Source organism: Gobius niger (assembly GCF_951799975.1).
Source record: "Gobius niger genome assembly, chromosome: 6".
Classification (NCBI taxonomy): Eukaryota; Metazoa; Chordata; class Actinopteri; order Gobiiformes; family Gobiidae; genus Gobius; species Gobius niger.
This window is the reverse complement of record NC_136857.1, coordinates 22,047,961-22,067,177: the sequence shown is the minus strand read 5'-3', so window position 1 is coordinate 22,067,177 and position 19,217 is coordinate 22,047,961. Positions and strand designations below refer to the sequence as shown.

The 19,217-nt window shown below is 41.9% G+C and overlaps 1 protein-coding gene across 3 annotated transcripts in view; it reads left to right on the top strand.

The window, feature by feature from the left end:
- Positions 1-16,064, top strand: part of mtcl2 (microtubule crosslinking factor 2) — a 73,037-nt gene extending 56,973 nt beyond the window's left edge. Inside the window, exons 9-23 of one of the 3 annotated variants that reach the window (XM_079557537.1) lie at positions 680-1,004; positions 1,579-1,776; positions 3,407-3,526; positions 5,573-5,665; positions 6,062-6,292; positions 7,565-7,663; positions 7,743-7,910; positions 9,776-10,033; positions 10,853-10,917; positions 10,996-11,119; positions 11,914-12,429; positions 13,026-13,287; positions 13,433-13,642; positions 14,152-14,429; positions 14,538-16,064. In XM_079557537.1, the coding sequence (XP_079413663.1) occupies positions 680-1,004; positions 1,579-1,776; positions 3,407-3,526; positions 5,573-5,665; positions 6,062-6,292; positions 7,565-7,663; positions 7,743-7,910; positions 9,776-10,033; positions 10,853-10,917; positions 10,996-11,119; positions 11,914-12,429; positions 13,026-13,287; positions 13,433-13,642; positions 14,152-14,429; positions 14,538-14,675 (3,085 nt within the window). In that variant the 3' untranslated portion in view covers positions 14,676-16,064. Of the gene's footprint in view, positions 1-679; positions 1,005-1,578; positions 1,777-3,406; positions 3,527-5,572; positions 5,666-6,061; positions 6,293-7,564; positions 7,664-7,742; positions 7,911-9,775; positions 10,034-10,852; positions 10,918-10,995; positions 11,120-11,913; positions 12,430-13,025; positions 13,288-13,432; positions 13,643-14,151; positions 14,466-14,537 lie in introns of all 3 variants that reach the window. The other 2 variants (XM_079557536.1, XM_079557535.1) reach the window with 2 other exon arrangements.
- The last annotated feature ends 3,153 nt before the right edge of the window (positions 16,065-19,217 follow it).

The window sequence follows — 19,217 nt, the reverse complement described above, 5'->3', positions numbered from 1 at the left end:
ATCAGAGCAAATAGGCCCCAGTGATGTTGGAGCTGTAGTGGGACGTCGTTTTCTACAGTGCCAAAGGGGTTCCAAAGAACTCTTTACTTTAAACACCGTATAGATAGTTTTATTTTTCTAGTAGTGGAAGATTGTTTTGTCCTTCAGTGTGTGGTAAAAGTAGACATTTGTTGTTTACAGTAACAGTGAAGCAGGCTGAAAGTTGAAGAACAAGCTTATAAACTCTTTTCTGTTAAGAACTTGGACGTTAGAAAAGGAATGAGTTTAGATCACAAGTAGTAATATAAAATGTTTGCACTCTCTCTTTCATTGTTTAAAGCAAAGGGAAATCAGGTATTGGGTCTTAAATGTACAGTATTTACATTATTGTTTTACTCATTTTGTTTATTCATTTAATAAGCAAACACAAAAACAGCATTTAACACACAGAATGAATGAAAAGGGGCTTAAAGAGTCACAACTTATACTATCTGCCCCCTATTCCCTAGAGCATCACTTCAACATAGTAAAATACTAGTAGAGTACAGTGATGAATTATGTGTATAACAAGTCAAGCCAAATTGTGTTTTGTTATATTTTAAGCCAGGGGAGAGCCAGCAGGGGAATTGGGGCCATCCTATACAAATATCCTTTGTGTAGTGCCTGGAAGTGCAATAACTTTTTATATCCTTCATTCTAGTCCGCCGTCCCGCCGTGAACCAGTAGGGGGCGAGACTGACACTGACCTCAAAGAACACAAACGGAAGAGCGAGGACAGCGGCGTCACCTCCGTGGCCTCGCTTCCCGCTTCCCTGGGGCAGAAGGACCATGATGCTTTGCTGTCCATGAGAGACCAGGCGCGGTTGGTCTCCACGGCGATCCAGCTCCTCATTTCTCCCGAGTCCAGCTGCCTCCAGTCCCCCTCCCTCTACCACAAGGTCTGCACCAACGAGAGCAAAGAGGAGGCCCGGGAGGAGGCGGCCGAGTCATGTGACCAGGACAAACCGCAGAGCAACAACAGCCAGGTACAACGCGGCTGTCCCACGCTTTGCATGTGCTAATCAGTTTGCTAAGAATTACCCAGCCCCAGTCAAAAGGACTCCACATCCAGACTCTTATTAACCTCTTAACCCCCCACCTGAATCGAGCACATTTCCTGCAGTTTGGTTTTCGCCAAATCTAAAAGCTTCTTGAAAAAAAGCGTGAAAACAACAGCAAAAATAAGACAAAGACGGGGATGAAAACGCTGCAAAAGCAACAGAAGAGTGACAAAAAAGTGTTGAATTTGCAACAAAAAAGCAACAAATGCATAACAGAAAAGTGGCAAAAATGTGATGTAAAAAGGGACCAAAATGCCACAAAAGATCAACAAAAAATAAATGAAAAGAAATGTCAAAAAAGGGTGCAACAACACAAGGTAAAATATTCATTTAGATCAGTTTTGTAGGTCTTAGCTTTTCAAATGAGATGTTACCCTAGCCTGTGACCTTTTAGATTTGGGTCAAGCTGAATAGTTTCTTTTCCACTCTTTAACTGTACCCACATAACATTCTGCTTCTATCTCTCCTCTGCTCTGACCTGCCCCGTGCTCCTCCCCAGATTTCCGAGCTGTCCGACCTCTCTGACCGGCCCCTGGTGGGAGCCCTGACCGGTCGTCTCCAGGCGCTCCACTCCCAGCTGCAGGCCTTCGTGGAGCAGGTGGACGGGCTGAACAGAGCGCCCTCCTCTGGAGCCCGAGAGGATTCTTCACTGGCGACTTCTAACATCTGCTCTCGCGTTAACGCAGCTGCAGATAAGGTACATGCCCAACACATCAACTATATTTATACACTCCTTCAATGTATTTTAGTCTTGGAGGCTTTTTTCTTTTTTTTCACTTTGAACTCTTGTTATATTTTGAGTTGTGGGCGACTAACAGCTTTCATCCAAACAAGCTGCTCAGTTTGTCCAGTGCAGAGTGGTTTACACAGCACGCTCTAATCTTTACAGTGAATTAGTCATTTTTGTAAAGTGTATCCTAAGTTACTGCACCAACAGCACCTCTAAATACTGTGTGTCGCTCCACCAGTTTTCTATAATCACTGTGAGCACATCTCTACCTAAAGTGTGCCGTGAGCTGTTTTGTAAACCTGAGAACTATACCCCTGCCCTCTGCATGAACTGCCCCTGGCCTGCACTTAAAGCCTCAAATGGAGCCTGCTATTGCACTGGGACTACTATTCACACACTGCAAGTCTTTATTTAGACTTTATTAAAGCGATCCATCACAACAGTCATGCTATAGAAACACCTTTTTTCACTGCCCAAGATTTAACAATATCCCGGTAATGTTATCCGTTAAGAGTGGCTCAATTCGATTTTACCCTCTTTGAGAAATATAAAAAGTGTTCCGTACTTTATACAAATAATCTCATAGTCTGCTGTAGTTTTCACAATATCCAATTATTTGTGAGATTTATGATTCAGAGTAGACAGTACTTTAGCAGTTATATACAGTTGCCGCTAGAGCTCATTGAATAAAAAGTACATTAGCTTTATTTTGTAGTTTGGAACTTACTTGGTTTTATGTTTAGTCTGTTTTTTTTCATAGATGGTTGATGGTAAAATTAATCACATAAGTGGTCTGCTTTATAATACCTTTTACCTTTGTAGTATAGTTATAATATCTTGGTCTGTTTTAGTAGGAAGTAGATGTAAAATGAACACATCGCAAAAGTACATGATTCTTTTTCTTAATTATCTGTATGAAATGTTAGTGTAATATAAAGGAACTAACATCAGCCAAAATCGTTCTTTTGGCAAGTTTATACACATTTGGTTATGAGAAACTGGTTGATTTGAATTGAATCCATAATAAAAACCACTTTAGTGCTCCATCTGAGGCCAATTCTGAGTCCCAACTCCCTCCGTTCTCTTCTCTCCTCCTGCCCTGCTCCCGTCTTCCTCCCTCCTTGCTTCCTTCCCTCTGTCTGTCTGTGCTGGGCTCCATCTCACTCCTCTGCTTTGACCCTCCTCTCCACCTCCTCACCCTGTCCACCTGCTTCTGCCCCGTCATCGGCTCCTTTCTGACTTCCATCCTAATGCCTTCCTTCCTTGCCTCCTTGTCCTCGTCTCCTCTCTCCTCAGCCGTCCATCCTTCTGTCCATCCTTCTCCTCCTCCTTTTGTCCACTCTCTCCTTTTCGTCTCTGACCAAAATCTTTTTCCTCTACATCCTGTTTTTTGTCTTGTGAGGTTCACCCTTTTGTTTTGGTTTTTAATTTCTCCAATATTTCCACCCACCATTTTGTCCTTTTTTTAATTAACATTTTGTTTTCTTTCATTTGGGCCATCCCTCCCTCTGTGCTTTGGTTAATTTCACACTGTTCCTCCTCCACATTTCTCTGTTTTGTTTTGTTTGGTCATTAACATGCCCATGCATGCACACAGCAGCCTGACTCTAGGGACCAATCAGAGCCAGGGGTCAGAGGTGAAAGCCATTCAGATGACAACACAGACCAGAGAGCTGTCCACCTGGAGCAAGAGGAGAAGCAGTCAGAAAACACACTGGTAAGTTCCAAAATAATGAATGGTTTAAGCGTTATATACACTGGCAGACCCACACACATAACAAAAGTTGCCACCTTCATTTAACTAACTGTTCTAGGGTTGCTGTTACTAGTTACTGACGATTTAATTAGAATGGACCATATATCTTGTTGAAATGGATTAGTCGCAATGATGTTGTTATCACTATGTTGCATAGCCGTATCACATATATGTTTACATGTTGTTTACTAGGGCTGGGACAAAATATCGGATCGGACTTGGATCACAATGCTTGTGCTGCAACACCAAGTATCGATACTTTATCAAGTATCGCAATACTTTCAGGACTTGAGCTTGGAGGCATTTTTATCACATACTCCTTTGTTTTCCAGTAACAGTAACACAGCACTTTGTTACTTTTTGTGTTAATGCACTTTTCAATCTGAGCACTTCGGTTAAAGTCAAATGGCATTTGGTTTATAAAGTTTGGACACATGACCCTTTACACATTTTAAGGTAAGCATATCACTTATTATAATTACTGTATCTCAATACGTATCGGATCGGCCCCTGGGTATCGTGATATGTATCGGATCGTGACAAAAGTGTATCGTCCCAGCCCTATTGTTTACATAAATACCCAAATGCTATACATGATCATTGACTGTTCATTGATGACAATCCTATTTCAAAATACAAGTCTCTCTGCATCAGTGATACTTTCGTTCCTCTCGGCTCTTATGACATCAAAGGTTATTAAGTTTCACTTGTGCATAAACACATGTACAGTGGCTCACGTGGGACACTCTCTCAGCAACAGCGGCTCCGGCACAAACAGAGCTGTCATCATTAACCACAGTCGCTCAGAGGAAATCACGGGCTCTGTTTGTTTGACCTTTACTGACGGTTTCTATAGTAACCACTTGTTGTGTGTTAGTGTGTGTATAAAGACAGTGTGTGTGACTGAGGATGTGAATGACCGTGAATCAGATGATAGAATAGACAAAAAGCCAACAGAGAAACAGGTTGTGTGGCAGTTTGAAGAAGCTTAAAGTACAATTTAGTGATATCATTTATATGATTAAAAGGCAAAAGCTGTGGACAAATAGTGAGACAAAACAACCTGGAAAGAGACGAAGAGGAAGATCAAACTATGGATGGAATAGAAGCTTCACAAAGGCTCAATGGAACATGTGAAAAGAATGCCAGGAATTGGAAAGTCTGCTTGATGATGAATTGAAAAGGAAAATGTCTTGCACATTCAATATATTAGCAACAGCTTTGGTTCAATTGGCCTTTTGAACAGTTTGTTGTTGTTGTTTTTTTTACCGCAAAACAACTCTTTCTAAACTTAAATACAGTCTCATCATATGTTCTGTTTGCTACATCCTTAAATGCCTCTTTTGGTCTTTCTCTACACATCCTGTTATCTGGCAGCTCTATCTCCAGCTGCCCTCCACACACAGTATCCTCACTGTCCCCTGAGCTGCACGTGTCCAAACCGTCTCAATCTGGACATTGTGAATTTCATGTTCCTATGCTGTTCTCACTCACACTACCTGCCCTCAAACTCCCAATAAGAACCTCAACATCTTATTGTTCAACCGAAACGAGACGAGACATAACAGCATTGTGCACTCTCTGGTTTTGGCCTGTTCGGTTTCTAGTGCCACTTTGGAGCATTTGTCAGTACATTTCGTCCCCCGGGGTCTTGTGTCTCCCTGCCCCTGTGGAGAGAGAGGGTGGACATTAGTGGTACACGGCTGGGTCGATAGATCACACCCAGAGCTAATGGTCCATGTTTGACTTGGGGGGAGCGAGTGCGAAACCGAAGGTGTGATTTAACGACCACTGTGGCACCAAGCGCACGCGTTACACGGTCCCCACACTCGCGCTGCCTGTGGCATATTTCACGTCAACGAGACCAAATGGGTTTTATTGAAAACAGGACACTAGTAGTGGAACCAGTGTGTTCCCTAACCCTCTGTTGTCTTGAAAGCTCATTTTGTTTTATCATGTGCTTTCCCCACATTGCTGTATAACTGTTGCCTTCTTCTTCTCTTCCAGTGTTCAGATCTTCAAATGCACTTGTCCCAAACGCAGGAGGAGCTGGAGCAGGAGAGACAGGCTCACACGCAACTCACTTTGAAAGTCACACAGGTCAGTGCGTCGCAGAATTCAAACGTTGTGCTTTGTCTCTGCTATGATGTATCCATCTGTTAGCGTCATGTTGCCGCTAGCTGCTCTGCTAGCAATCCGCCTCATGCTGCAGCCCTAACAAAGCCAACTCACAGATGTGTGGAAAAATAGTTTTCCAGATTTGCAGTTTTTATAAGATGTGAAACATAAAACAGCACTTCAAATGTCCTTAAAAAAGCTCAGTTATGTTTTCAGTTCAGTTATCATTGTTGCGTATTCTACCGCATGTAAAGCACATACAGATTATCAGATTGCTGCTCTCCAACCTTTGAAGAAGAAAAACTCAATAGTGTACATCAGTGGTTCCCAAAGTGGTAATTCAAATTCTTATGTTCATTTGGGACTTTTATGGCGCAGTTGCAGGAGGAGCAGCACAAGGCCCTGGTGCGGCGGGACTTCCAGCTGCAGAGTGTGGGTCTACAGGCCAGGCTGCACCAGCGGCTGTGGGCCCAGGAGAGGACGCTGCTGGTGCAGGAGTCTCAGCAGCTGAAGCACACACTGCTGCTGCTCAGTCTGAAGCTGCGCTGCCTCCTCAAACAGTGGAGGCTCCAGGGGGGCAAGGACGCACAGGGAAAGGACGTCCTGGAGGTGAGAAGGGGTCACGTAGGGGACACAATGTAGGAGACGTATTTAAAGGGAGAATTCAGGATTTTTGACATAGGGCCTCATTTTCTAGATATCCAGTGTTGATTTCTGGAGATTTTTCTTTTTTAATTCATGCAGTGCTTATATTTGAAGGCTAGTGCTAGGCTAGTGCATGCAAGGGCATAACTTTGTCTCAACATTGGGGGGGTTAAGATTCCAAAATAATGTTATGTTTCTCTGTGACAGAATACATGGGGGGTCTGGAGGTTTGTGTCTCCGTTGTCCGGGAGAACGAGTACAAGACGAACGGGCAGGATGCTAACGTGTTCATCCTGCCTGATCACTGTATAACAATGACCATAACTATGCGAGTATTTTACCAATCTTCACCAAAAGTTTAAAGCACATGAGCAGGGGTATAACATAGCACCGTGAGCATAGCACTCTTAACATTTAAATGCAGTTTATGTGCATTATTTCCCGTCAGTTACCGCGGCTCTTCTCTACTTTGAGGTGCGGGCTGGAGCTGCACTGACGGCGGTGCGCACTGTGAGCTCTGTGACACTTTTATTTTAAAGATTAGTTATATATAGTTAAAATATGAAAGCAATGTCAAAGACGCCAACGCATGTGTATACCTTTATATAGCCTACTGATTTTGTTCATTCATTAGGGGGGTTAAATTGCGTTGTTCTGAAGATTGGGTGGGTTGTATCCCCCTATCCCCCCCCTTAAATTACGCCTATGAGCGCATGTCTATGGTAACTAGTAGCCTGCATTAAGAACAGTCTGACCCAAGCACAGTGCACCTGAGGCAAATCACTATAACAACAGACTACTGATATTAATATCTGTCGATAGAATAATTTTTGAACTATAATTGACCTTGCATCACATGAATTACTGTATTATTCAGTCAACACAGACATTTATATCGGTGCTGGGCTACTAGTTACCTTTGACATGAACTAGCCTTGCACCACTAAACTCTTCAATTTTCAGGACTGCATCATTTTAAAATATATATCTCCAGAAATCAACAACACGCTGGATAACTAGGAAATGTCAAAAATCCTGAAATATGGCTTTATGGCCAAAGCAGCTCTTTTTAGAAGTAAGTCCTTAGTTTTCTGCTAGTATGTCAAGAGATGTGACTGAGAATGTTGATATAAACATCATTCGCACCATAACGAGGAGTAGGCTTTTGATCAATGATTTTGGCATGTCCCAATAGAATGTTCTATGAAATCCATATCCCTGTGATTTGTTCCTCAGATAAACAGCCTGAAGGACCTTTACCTCCTGTTGAACGAAGAGAACCTTAGCCCCGCCCACCAGGCTGCAGAAGCTCATCCTCTAAGTCCAACTATCAAGGTACAGCCAGCTCCTACTGCAAACACACCGACATGTCCACACAATGGTAATCAACCAATGTTTTTGTTTCTACTTTTAGTCAAGCGCAGTGAGCAGTACTCTGGCTGACCTGAGGGTGGCGCTGCAGGACTTGAGCGCAGAGTTGAGTCAGGAGCGGCAAGGGTCCCAGGAGCTGACGCAGCAGTTCGCAAAAGCCAAAGCATCATGGGAAGTGGAGCGGGCGGAGCTCAAGAATATCATCTTACAGGTAGGAAGCAGACACAAGAAAACAGTAAATGGGCAAAGTTATAAAGCTTCACACCTGTACGTTATGCCTGCAGGTATTTAAAATGTACCCAGCTAAGGAAGGGCTTTAGATGTTTTTATGAGAACAAAAAATGCCCCATATTTAGGACTTTGTTTGCTGCTGTTTATTTGCTGCTGGCAAAACAAGAGCAGGAAATGAATACTGAAATAAGAACAATCCTGTTATCCTTTTGAATTTTACACCAGAAAAAAACAATATTTTGTTTTAAGAGGTACCTCTAGTTGGGGAAACACCAACATAAGCTTCTGGTATTTTCCCTGCTCCAAAGACAGCGTCCAACGATTGCCTGCCTGTGTGTCGGCCTGTCTGTGCGAGGGAGGGCTTTGATAAATGTACGCTCAGCCAACCACATCATCAGCACCTCCGCCTCCTGGCAGCGCTCCAGTCCTATCCCTGCCCCATCCCTGTCTGCTGCTCCTGTCCAAGTCTCAATTCAGAAAGCAGCTGTCACACAGACCGACGGGGGAATTATTCGCACTGTTCACTTCAATAAACAACACGTCTCAGGCATCAAGATTCAGATGAGTGCGGTGAGACGCGATGAGCTTTACGTCGTGCGTGATGATTTGGCAACGGAAAACAAGAAAATGAATTATACAACTAAAATTAGAGATACACCGATACAGCTTTTTTGCTTCCAATACCAATACAAAGTTAGGCCTCTTTTCTCCAGAGTGAGATCAATATAGTCTCATTAATGTCATCAATTATAGACTATTAATAATCTGTAATGGATGAACATTAAACAAGATTAACTGGACTTTTCTACACTAAATATATGACTGGCTATTTAGGTTACATTAATATGAACAACTCGCATACAGATCGGTTATTCTTTAACAGCATTTCATAAACTGAAATATAATCACTTGGACATTGCAGCAGTGGCCGATTTTATTACTTAAGGTATTTCATTCGTAATTTCTGACCCAGCCTTAATTAGTCGCGGTTAGCATTAGCATAGCCGCCACTAGCTTTAGCATACCGTTGCAAAAATCCTTTTGCGAAGGTTAAAACTAACTCAGCGATTGGATTCTCCAGGTTACAAGCTTCAAAATGCAGCATGTCCATATTCACTTAGATTTAGTTGGTGAAAGTGAAAACGGGAAGAAAACTGGTATCGGTTCGGTATCAAATATTTGTAGCCGATACCCAATATTGTATCGGATCGATGCGTCCCTAACTAAAATCGTATTTGTGTATTCAACTAATATCACGATACTTTGCTCTACTTTTATATACAACAAATAGCTCGGATTGTGCTCACTTTATGTTCGATGTTTACAACTTAGTATTCGTACTTCAGTTTTGTTTGCATACAACAAGAGTCACCTCAGAGGGCTGCGATGGCTTAAGTTAGACGAAATGTGTTTCCTATGTTGACATTTTGTGGATGTTGGCCTTGTTGGCAGCACCTGTCATCTCTGGGTGCAGCTGTGTTCTGTGGAGCTCATTCATCAAAACCACTTCACAAATGAAAAGAGCTGGAGATAAAGAGGGAAAGGGGCGGGCCTTAAGGTATTTGTCTTTTCCAAAAACACCCACTTACCACTAAAGCCACGCCACAAAGCGGGTTCAGTGTCAAGGTTTGAATGATTGAAGATGTCGTTGATGGAGGATTTTTGTGAGGCTGAAGAACTGACGCCCATATTTTTATCAAGGATTTTTCTTCCTTTTTTTCTCCTTTCTTTTTTACAACCATTTTTCTTGTCAATTGATATTTCCTTTTTTGAATGAATTTCGCCCAGTGCTTCCTATGTGGTGTTTATTAGTATATATTTACAGCATGAGTGTTTGTCTTTTAGCTGGAGACGAAAGCCGGTAAACCCCTGAGCTCCGCCGATGCTGCGGAGGCCCCTGACCTGAAGGTGGCGCTAAAGAAGGAGCGAGAAGAGCACCAGCACCTGTTAGAGGAGTCCTACGCTGCAGTCATGGACCTGACCAAACAGCTCCAGATCAGGGAGAGAAACTGGGGCCGGGAGAAGCTGGACCTGTTGGAGAGGTTCAGCGCAGAGAGAGCCCAGTGGGAGCAGAGACTCAGGGAGGCCACTGCACACAACAAGGTACTGTCTACATGTATCTATACCAGTGTTGTTCAAACTGTCCACACCTACAATATGCATGTAAGCACCAGGACTCGGAGAGAATATGACCTTCTTTTAACTTCTTTACCCCCACCTAAACCGTGCACATTTCCTCCAGCTTGGCTTTACCCAACTCTAAAACCTTATTGAAAAAAGTGTCAAAATAACAACAAAATTGAAACGAGAACGAGGATGATAACGCAACAAAACAAAAAGTAACAGAAGAGCAACAAAAAAGTCACAAAAAATGCAGCAAAAATGTGACAAAAAATGTGACAAAAAAAGCATGCAAAATTTGACGAAAAGCACAACAAAATTGTGACAAAAATGAAACAAAAATGCAGATAAAGCAACAAAAATGTGACAAAAAAATGTGAGTAAAAAATATGCACGGTTAAGGTGGGGGTTAGGAGGTTAAAAACTTTTCGGAGCCCTGGGTTGGATGGGAATGATATTAACTCATACCACAATGTAAATCCAACTAATGCCAGCCTTTGGTAGTGTCAAGAAGATTGAGAATACACCTCTCAGTCTGGTTTACTTCCCTCATGTCCACGTCAATCTGGATCATTAGTGGGAATTTATTTGGGAGCTGCGCGTGTTTCAGACAGTGGTCTATACTGCCCTCCTCAGGCATGTTTGAGTAAAGCAGCTGGTTCATAAGGAAACAACAGAGCTTTTTGAACCATACTGATTTTCTTTCTTTCTCTTTTTTTTTGCACAATTAAGGTAGATGATGTTGCAAAGCAGCTTGTGAGCAATTGTTAATAATATTGTGTACATTTTTTGTCTCTTCAGTCCAAGTCTCCAGGCTGTGACTCTCCTGCTGAAGGACTAATAACAAATGGTTCTGCCTCCCCAAGGTAAAGCGTGTAAAGTAACTCAAGAACATTCATGAGGAAAGTTTAACTAATTTACTGCATTTTCATTTAAACATAAAGGACCAAATCCACGTCTGACCTGGAGGTGAATGGGGCGGCTGAACAGTTGGAGAAAATGTCTCTCATGCCTCGTCCAGAGCCTTATGACGTCACCAGGAAGAACTGGACCAACCTGACCAATGAGGTGACAGATTTTGTACCTAAACTATATGATGATAGTACTCATATTAAGAATTCAACATTTTGAACCTGGGCATTTTACTTCTTATAGATATTTGTATTATTTAATTATTCAAGTATTCAAGTATTCAACTAAAGAACATTTCAGAGGTTACAGCAATTAGTTTATACATTTTCAACTGATGAAATATTTTATTCTTTAAAAGTGTTTAACATTTTTCCCAGATTAAGGACAATTGAATGTGGATGACAATTTAATATCAAACTAAAAATTGTAATTGCAATTGATTGGAATGAGTGCTGTCTTTGTGTCAAAACCTTTTATATTGTGTGTTGCCAAACAATAACCAATTACTAAATTTGTCATTGATCATTTTTATTGCCAACTAGTCAATCTGATTTACCCATTAGTTCTTGCAACACTGAGTATACTTTATTTAAGGGTATACTTTATTTAAGGGTCTATCTGAAGAGACATTAACCTGTTAACCTGCTGCCAAAAAAACAGCTATTTAAGCAGACACTGTTTACTCATTCTTGTGATTTTAATAAAGATCAGACCAAATTTTATAAGCAATTTTGGCAGAAATGTAAGAAATTCCAAACTCACTTTTTCCTCCCACTGTAGGCTGTAAGCGCTCCAGTCTCCAGTTTGCTTTTTATCAGTTAAGCTCATATAGTCAGAGATGTACTACACTAGATTATAGCGAAATAGCTAGTTTACATTTGTTGTCCCAGGTTACAAAAATAAACATAACTATATATAACGTTTTGTCATTTTCTCATATATTCCCGTAGACTCCAGAAGTGGCCAGCACCTGTAAAACATGGGATGGCCCTTGTCCCAACCTAGAACAGGAGTTAGACTCTGTTCAGAGGAGCTACACTGCCCCAGACCGCACTGGCATCCGGATCTACTACAGCCCTCCCACGGTCCGCAGAATGGAGCAGCTACGGAGCAGACAGGCACCATCGGAGACTCTGCCAGCCCAGAACGGGTGTCCCTCTCTGGATGGGCCCCGTGCAGATGCTGGGTCTGGAAGTCTGGATGCCCAAGCCTCAACGTACGAGCAGTGGCTTAGCTCCCTGTCCACGCAGCACAGAGAGCTACTGGAGAGTAGGGCCGCCTCCGCTCCTCCCTCGGCCAACAGTGTGGTCAGCAGTTTGCCGCCTTCCTCCACATTCCCAGATTTCCAGATCGGAGAGATTTCTGCCAACCTGAGTGACGACATGAAGGAGATGACCAACTGTGTGCGGCAAGCCATTCGCTCTTCTTCACTGGAGAGGAAGACCAGCAAGGAGCCAGGGTCCCCGGTATGCCCTCAGAGAAAGCATTTTAGTCTCTCTGAATGTTCTAGTGTGCCATATTAAAAACCCGTTAGAACATGCCTTTGAATTCCTAGAAACATACACATAACATCTACCCATGTCTTCAGCTGCTAATTTTGTTGTTGAACAAAATGTTACTCTTAGCCCTTTGCGGCAAATCTAAATATTTTTTCTGATTGTAATGATAAAAGTTCCAGAAGTATATTAGTCAGGCTGCTATTTTTATAAATTAAAATGAGTTCTGTGTTATTATGAGAAAATTAAGTTTTTATGAAACCCTTGATCTTGTGCAATATTGAAATTAACGCAATAACTTCAAATAGACGCTGCAGCTTTTACAGTAGGAACAGCACCCAGCTGAGTGATTTCACTAGAAAAAATATTCTAACTCTGCTTAATCTCCTAATGTCTCATACAAAAGCAGAAGCGGAGTAATTGAAAACTGGAACATTACGCACATTTATTCATTGATAAATGTTTCACTGTAAGTCAAACCTTTTACCCATAAAAACCTAATTTTACTTTATGAAAACAGGATTCTTTCATGTCACTGTAATCCTCACTCAATGTCTGCTCCACAGGTGATCGGCACGTCGACTCGCTCCACTCAGACCTCTCTCCTCGGTGTCAGCGTGGGTCTGCAGACTGACTCCCTTCCCACCAGCAGAGGGCTCCAGTCTAAGGTCTGGTCTCCCCGTCCCACCACCTCCACGACAAACCCCTTAGCCTCAGCGCGCTCCAGGCACATCTCCACCTCGCTGGACAAGGTCCACGGGCGCATCGAGAGGCCCTGCTGCTCGCCCAAATACGGATCTCCCAAACTGCAGCGGCGCGTGTCTTCAGGTCAGCGGACTTTGTGTTGAGATGATGTAGGATTGGAGCACTTAAAAATCTGTGCAGAATGACCACAATAGTGATGCCACCAAATAAAGGTGCTTGACTTCAATAATAACAAACAATTTCCTCACTCTCACATCTTGTTTTCTAGGCTCCACCTCGCGACTGGACAGCGCCTCTTCCTCCTCCAGGGACCGGAGTCTGTGGAGCCTGCAGCAGAGACCTGGAGGTTCAGCCTGGGCTCGCTCCACCACAACCCGCGATAGTCCGGTCCTGAATGGGCTGACCGACGGCCTCTCCAGCCTCTTCAGCGTGGTGGAGCACACAGGGAGCACCGAGAGCCTGTGGAGGGGGGAGCCAGGTACACAACGTCTGCAATCAGTATTCACACAGTAGGGCCCGGTACATCTATGGCAAGGGCAAACAAAGGAATATCGGCTGTCAGACAATATTTTGCCCGTATGGCTGATATTAACGCATTAACAACTTTTGTGAATACTCCTGGAAGTAGTAGAGCCCTCCCTGAGCCTCCTAGGTCTCCAGCAAGATTAGTGTACAAAATGAAATAGAGCTGTTACACACTTGCCCATGTATTCTAAATGATAGTGGATAAATACCAGACTTTTTCATTGTGAAAATGTACCCAGTGGTCAGCTCGTGTTTAGTGGCCCCAAACAATTGAAAACAATGTTAGCAAGTAATGCCTTGGCCCTTCTTGAATTCTGCTGCTCAAGAGTTCCATTAACTTTTTACTCTAAGTCATTTGGGAGATAGAAAATGCATCGGATTAATTTCCTAATCATATATTTGACAATTTTTTTCAGCTATGGGCCTCTCCAACCCCTAATATCTCTTCCTTGCCTCCAACAGTGAGTCCAGCTCGTCAGTCTCTTGCAGCAGGTAAACCCTCGGCGGCCCCCCCCTGTGGAGAGCGATACGGAGCGCTCCAGGAGTTCTACCGGGACATGTGCGGCAGCCGGACCCAGGCGGGGGTGTCCGTGTCTGTGGAGCGTTGCCAGGCCCCTGGAGTCGTGGACGAACCCAAGCCCGAGTGTCTCTCAGCGGGGACACTGGCTGGAGCAACTCCAGACCCGGTCACCCGCATTGTCAACAAGAGGTTTATGAGGCAGACAGCGGGGGAGGAGATGGTGTGCATCATGGGAGGAGGCACGACAGCAGCAGAGGTAAGAACGGAGTCAGCCTACGTGTAATTTCACTATGCAACATGTATAATCATTTCTTTGTTTTTTCCCCAGGATGCACCCTGCGACTGTGGTTCCTCCCGACCCTCCAGATCCAGCGGGCGCCATTCCCTGGGTCAATGCAAACACCGCACTCAAGACCCAGCCTCCGCACCGTGTTCAGAGGAGAAAGGGGAAACCAGTGCCGAGTGACAACTGCCAGCTCCAAACAGTCCGCGACACAGCAATACCACGGCACTGCCATCACTACACAACCTCCAAGCCACTCTGGACAAAACAAACGCACTGCCAATGTCAGACAAAGCCCAGGCACGGCGCACAAAATCACCCACTCACTGCCACAAACTGGACTGGCAACATGAAACATCAGATCTGGCAACCCAGTCTTAAGCACACTTGGTGTATTTGACTTTTTTGCAAAGATGAGACATGGGAAATCAATGTTTCAAATCTTTTGAACAGCCTGTCAAATCGAGACATTTCGACAGCGTGTCCCACATTCCCGAAATACTCGAATGTTAAAATCACAATGCAGTTCATACCTTAAAAGTTGCATCCACAGCTTCTAAAAACAAAACAACACTCCAGAAAGTCCTCCTGTTTGATTTACAGTGCATACACCTTCACTGTAGCAATGTAGTGTCATGTAATTTTAAAAAGCTTCAGCCTTTACTATGTACGGCCACCAGAGAGCGTCAGACACAAGAACAACACGCTTTTCAATCCCGCCATTTTATTTAAAATATTAATACAAAGTGCCAAAATGTGTATAAAGCCACAGGTAAACATATGCTCAATTGAAAAAGAACTTATAAAGCCCTTATTATTTAGCATGTGGACAAAAAGATGAAATTATTGTAGCTTTTAAATACAACTATTGACATTTTTCCATGTATCTTCTTTCAATCTGCAGAAAAGTCAATGTGCTTTGCTAGGTTGCAAATCTGACATGTACTTTTTCAATTATTACCAGCAGCACAGGAACATGACCATAACCTCATAAACTACAAAGATGTCAACTTCGGACTAAGCTCACAGGTCAACAGAAGAACCATATTTCACATTGTTGGACTGTCAGCCGTTTTGGGGGATTTTCAGCCTCTGGATAAGGATGAGATGAAACTTTTTAACAAGTACTTTGCTGGGAGATTTGAATGAAATTAGCACAACACATGGCATCTAATTATGTCCTGTTTATGAAGAGCATGCATTAAAACAATAGACTCTTTTTTAGCTTTTTAATGCCATCGCAAAAGCTTCAAAATAGAATGGACCTACCTTTTTTTAAATGCATTGATTCTCCGTTGTCTTTTTCATTTCTGCCGCAGAAATGTCTATTTAAATCACGTGGTTTTATGGTGTGTGTAAGATTACGGTGAGTGAATTACTCGACTGGTGCTTGTAAGTACAGGTTAGATATGCATCGGTGCCACACATTTTTAATATGATTCCACAAATCTTTATTTTATTTATTTATTTTTTGTTTTTGATGGTTCTGTTGTTATCTAAAAACTCAGGATTGTGTTGTCATGGACTTAGATTATCTTAGTTGTAATATAAATCAGTTCACCTTATTCAGCCCCGCCCACTTTTGTTGGTGACGTGTTTCCTCTTTGTGTAGGCACTTCCTGTGAGCGGGGAATTCCTTTATAGTTAATGGTAGAGAGTGAGGAAAATAAAAGGGGAATACATGCGTTTCCAATGACATCACGTGTAGTTCCAGCCGCCATTTTGAATACCGAAGTAGCATTCTGCAGTACTACAACATGTAGCAATATCTCTACTCAGGATGAAAATTAAAGACAACTGATTGACAGTGACATCTTTATGTACTCGTAGTCATTGCTCAAGAAGATAACAGTTAAAACACGGCCCCAGAGACACACATTTATGTTATTTATAACCAGCAAATGTGGCACAGACGTAGCAGCTCTGTCTGTTGAGCTACAGCAGGATATACTAAACATCTGCTTCACTCTTCAGACTAAATTAACACATCAAAGAGAAAACTGAACATCTTTCTCTGTGATTTTTACTGTTTATCATGTCAACAGAGTCTCAGTCTGAGTCGGTGTTTACGCAGCTCAAGATGTTAGCATGCTACCGGTTAGCAACTGTCAACCATTGACAGTTGATTCAATCAACTGGCTTCAACACACAAACACATGTGCGGCTCACATCTATGAACACTGAGGAAATACTACAGTAACAGCTCAGCTCTGACCTCTGTCACATGTTGTATCCAAGGCTGGATGTTTGGAGTGTGGTTCAGGAATTTCTCTTGGAGAGGGCAGAGCTGAGCTGTTGAAGCTAAATGCTAACCGGTAGCATGTTAATATCTTAAATGCTGACTCACTGTTTCTTCCCATAAACGTGCGTTTCTGGGGCTGTTTTTACTCTTATCTTCTTGAGCGATGATTATGAGTTCATAAAAATGCCACTGTCAATCAGTTGTCTTTCATTTATATCCTGAGATATTGTTACATGTTGTAGTACTGCATATTCGACTTCGGTTTTAAAAATGGCCGCCATAACAACAAAAGTCACATGACTGAAAGGCATCTATAAACAGGGGGGGGGGGGGCTTAAACGAAATAAGTTTGCCTCACCTATGTCTTTTAACGGAGTGACATGACGACATGAGAAGGTGACCTCATTTTAATTTGAGCAATATTTATGCTTACTCTGTCTGTGTAGACGGTCAGCTCCTATCGTCACTTCCTGAATAAGGTGAACAGAGATTTTAAAATGTAAAATACTTGTTAGCGTTCTAAAGCTATAGTGTGTTAGGTGTATTTACCACTAGTGACCTGGCAGTTAAAGGAAATTGTTCCTTGTGCTGCTGTTTTGTTTATTTTTTATACACTGTTTTGGCTAATGTTACTCATGGACATTTTCTACAAAATGGCAGATCTTAAACTTTTTAGACATTAATGAAATGTCTAAAAGAGGAAAATAAGGGTTACAATTATGGCACTGTCTAGAAGCAACCAGAAAAACTTAATTCAATCATCAAACTTCAAGGCAAATGTTGTGACAGTTCTCAATGTAGCTGAAGCAGGAAGAGCCTCTGGCTTAAAATCAGCCAAGTCGCCCTGCATGCGACTGATGAATTATGAAAAGGAAGCTGCCAATGTGACATGATTGTACCATAATGTCGTAAATGTCACTCTTTCGTACACTATTTTACTCAAAAGGCACTAAATAACTTGCTGGGCCCGATGCATTTCTAACCTTACCCATTTTTACCATTTTTATTTGTCAATGCTTTTTGCATTCCCAGTTTTTATATTTTGCGCAATCTATATTTTGCAATTAACCCTAGATTTTACACGTTTGTTTTGCGTGGTAATGCTGTGGCTACTGTACAAAACCATTTAACTGAATGTAGCATATTACGGCATAGACTACCTGTTACATTTGTTTTTTATTTAATGTCAGATGTTTTATTTTCTAGTGGTTTGTAAGGGCCAACTTTTCACTTCTGTGTGAAAATCTGTTATACCAATATTTGCACACAAGCTAAATATTATTCATTACTTTAATCGCACGCCATGTTTTACTTTTGATTTTTCTTACGTCAGTATTTGTGTTTGTTCTTGATGTTTGAAAGTGCCTGTCATTTCAAAGTTAGTCAGCTCGCACCAAAACTGGACTTCATCAACAAACCAGGCAGGCCTTGTGTAAATGAAAAAGCATTAGGATTATTATTATATTTATAAACATTTAAGTTTTGAATGACATACCACTCTAGTCTGTACCATAGGAACATTTTTTATACAAAGAATTGCTTATTTCAGGAATGTGTTTTTATTTTTTTAGTTCCATTTTTATTTTATTTTATTTTTTGCTCTTTTTGTGGTGCTGCTCATCCTTTTTCCGATGGTAAAGTGTATATCTGTACCCTAATTTTTCGTATTGCATTGACATGGATCGATTTTTCTAAAATGCGGTATTTGACTGCTTTTATCCTAGTGGTCATTAATGGCATTACAACCTGAATGATTGTCCCCATAGTGAAGTGCAGCATACAGTAAAGGCATGTACGAATTAACTAGGCTTGCACAAGAATATATTTCAAACCCAAGTTATATCAGGTTACAGTCCAGTTTACACAACAGGAAGTGATGATGAATTATGCAAAAGCGAAAAAATGTTACCTGATTTGTAACCACCGATTATAATATGCATAATGTGGCGATTTCTATTTTAACTCATTCTGTCTGACTCTGCTCTACCTCTTCAACCATGAACTACGCCTCCATACCAAGTTTCTCTTTAGGCTTTTCTTATTCACTTCAACTAAATAAGTCAGTGCCTTTTATATTTATATTAAACCATTTGTGTCCAAATAAATCATGTGACTGTGCGGCTGTTGGTCCCTATGCAGCTAGACTTGCAATTGTTTTTGCGGGAAAAGAAGGTAATCCAAGGTAATCCAATCATGAGGAATCTTATGCAATGTTGTACAGTTTATGTAGGCTGCAACAAGATGTGAGATCCAACTTGGGGGACCGTATTAATCATGTTTTTGCTAATCCTAGGGGAACGAATGGTACTGTAACAAAAAAGTTGATAAAATATGACATGGCAACAATAAAAACAAATCTCCTAAATAAAAATCGCAATGGCAATTTTTATTCAACCCATGTACATTATGGGTTGAATAAAGGAAAATCTTTGGATTGTTCATAGAGCAAATGCACTGGAGTCTTTGATCCCGTTTTCCCTCCT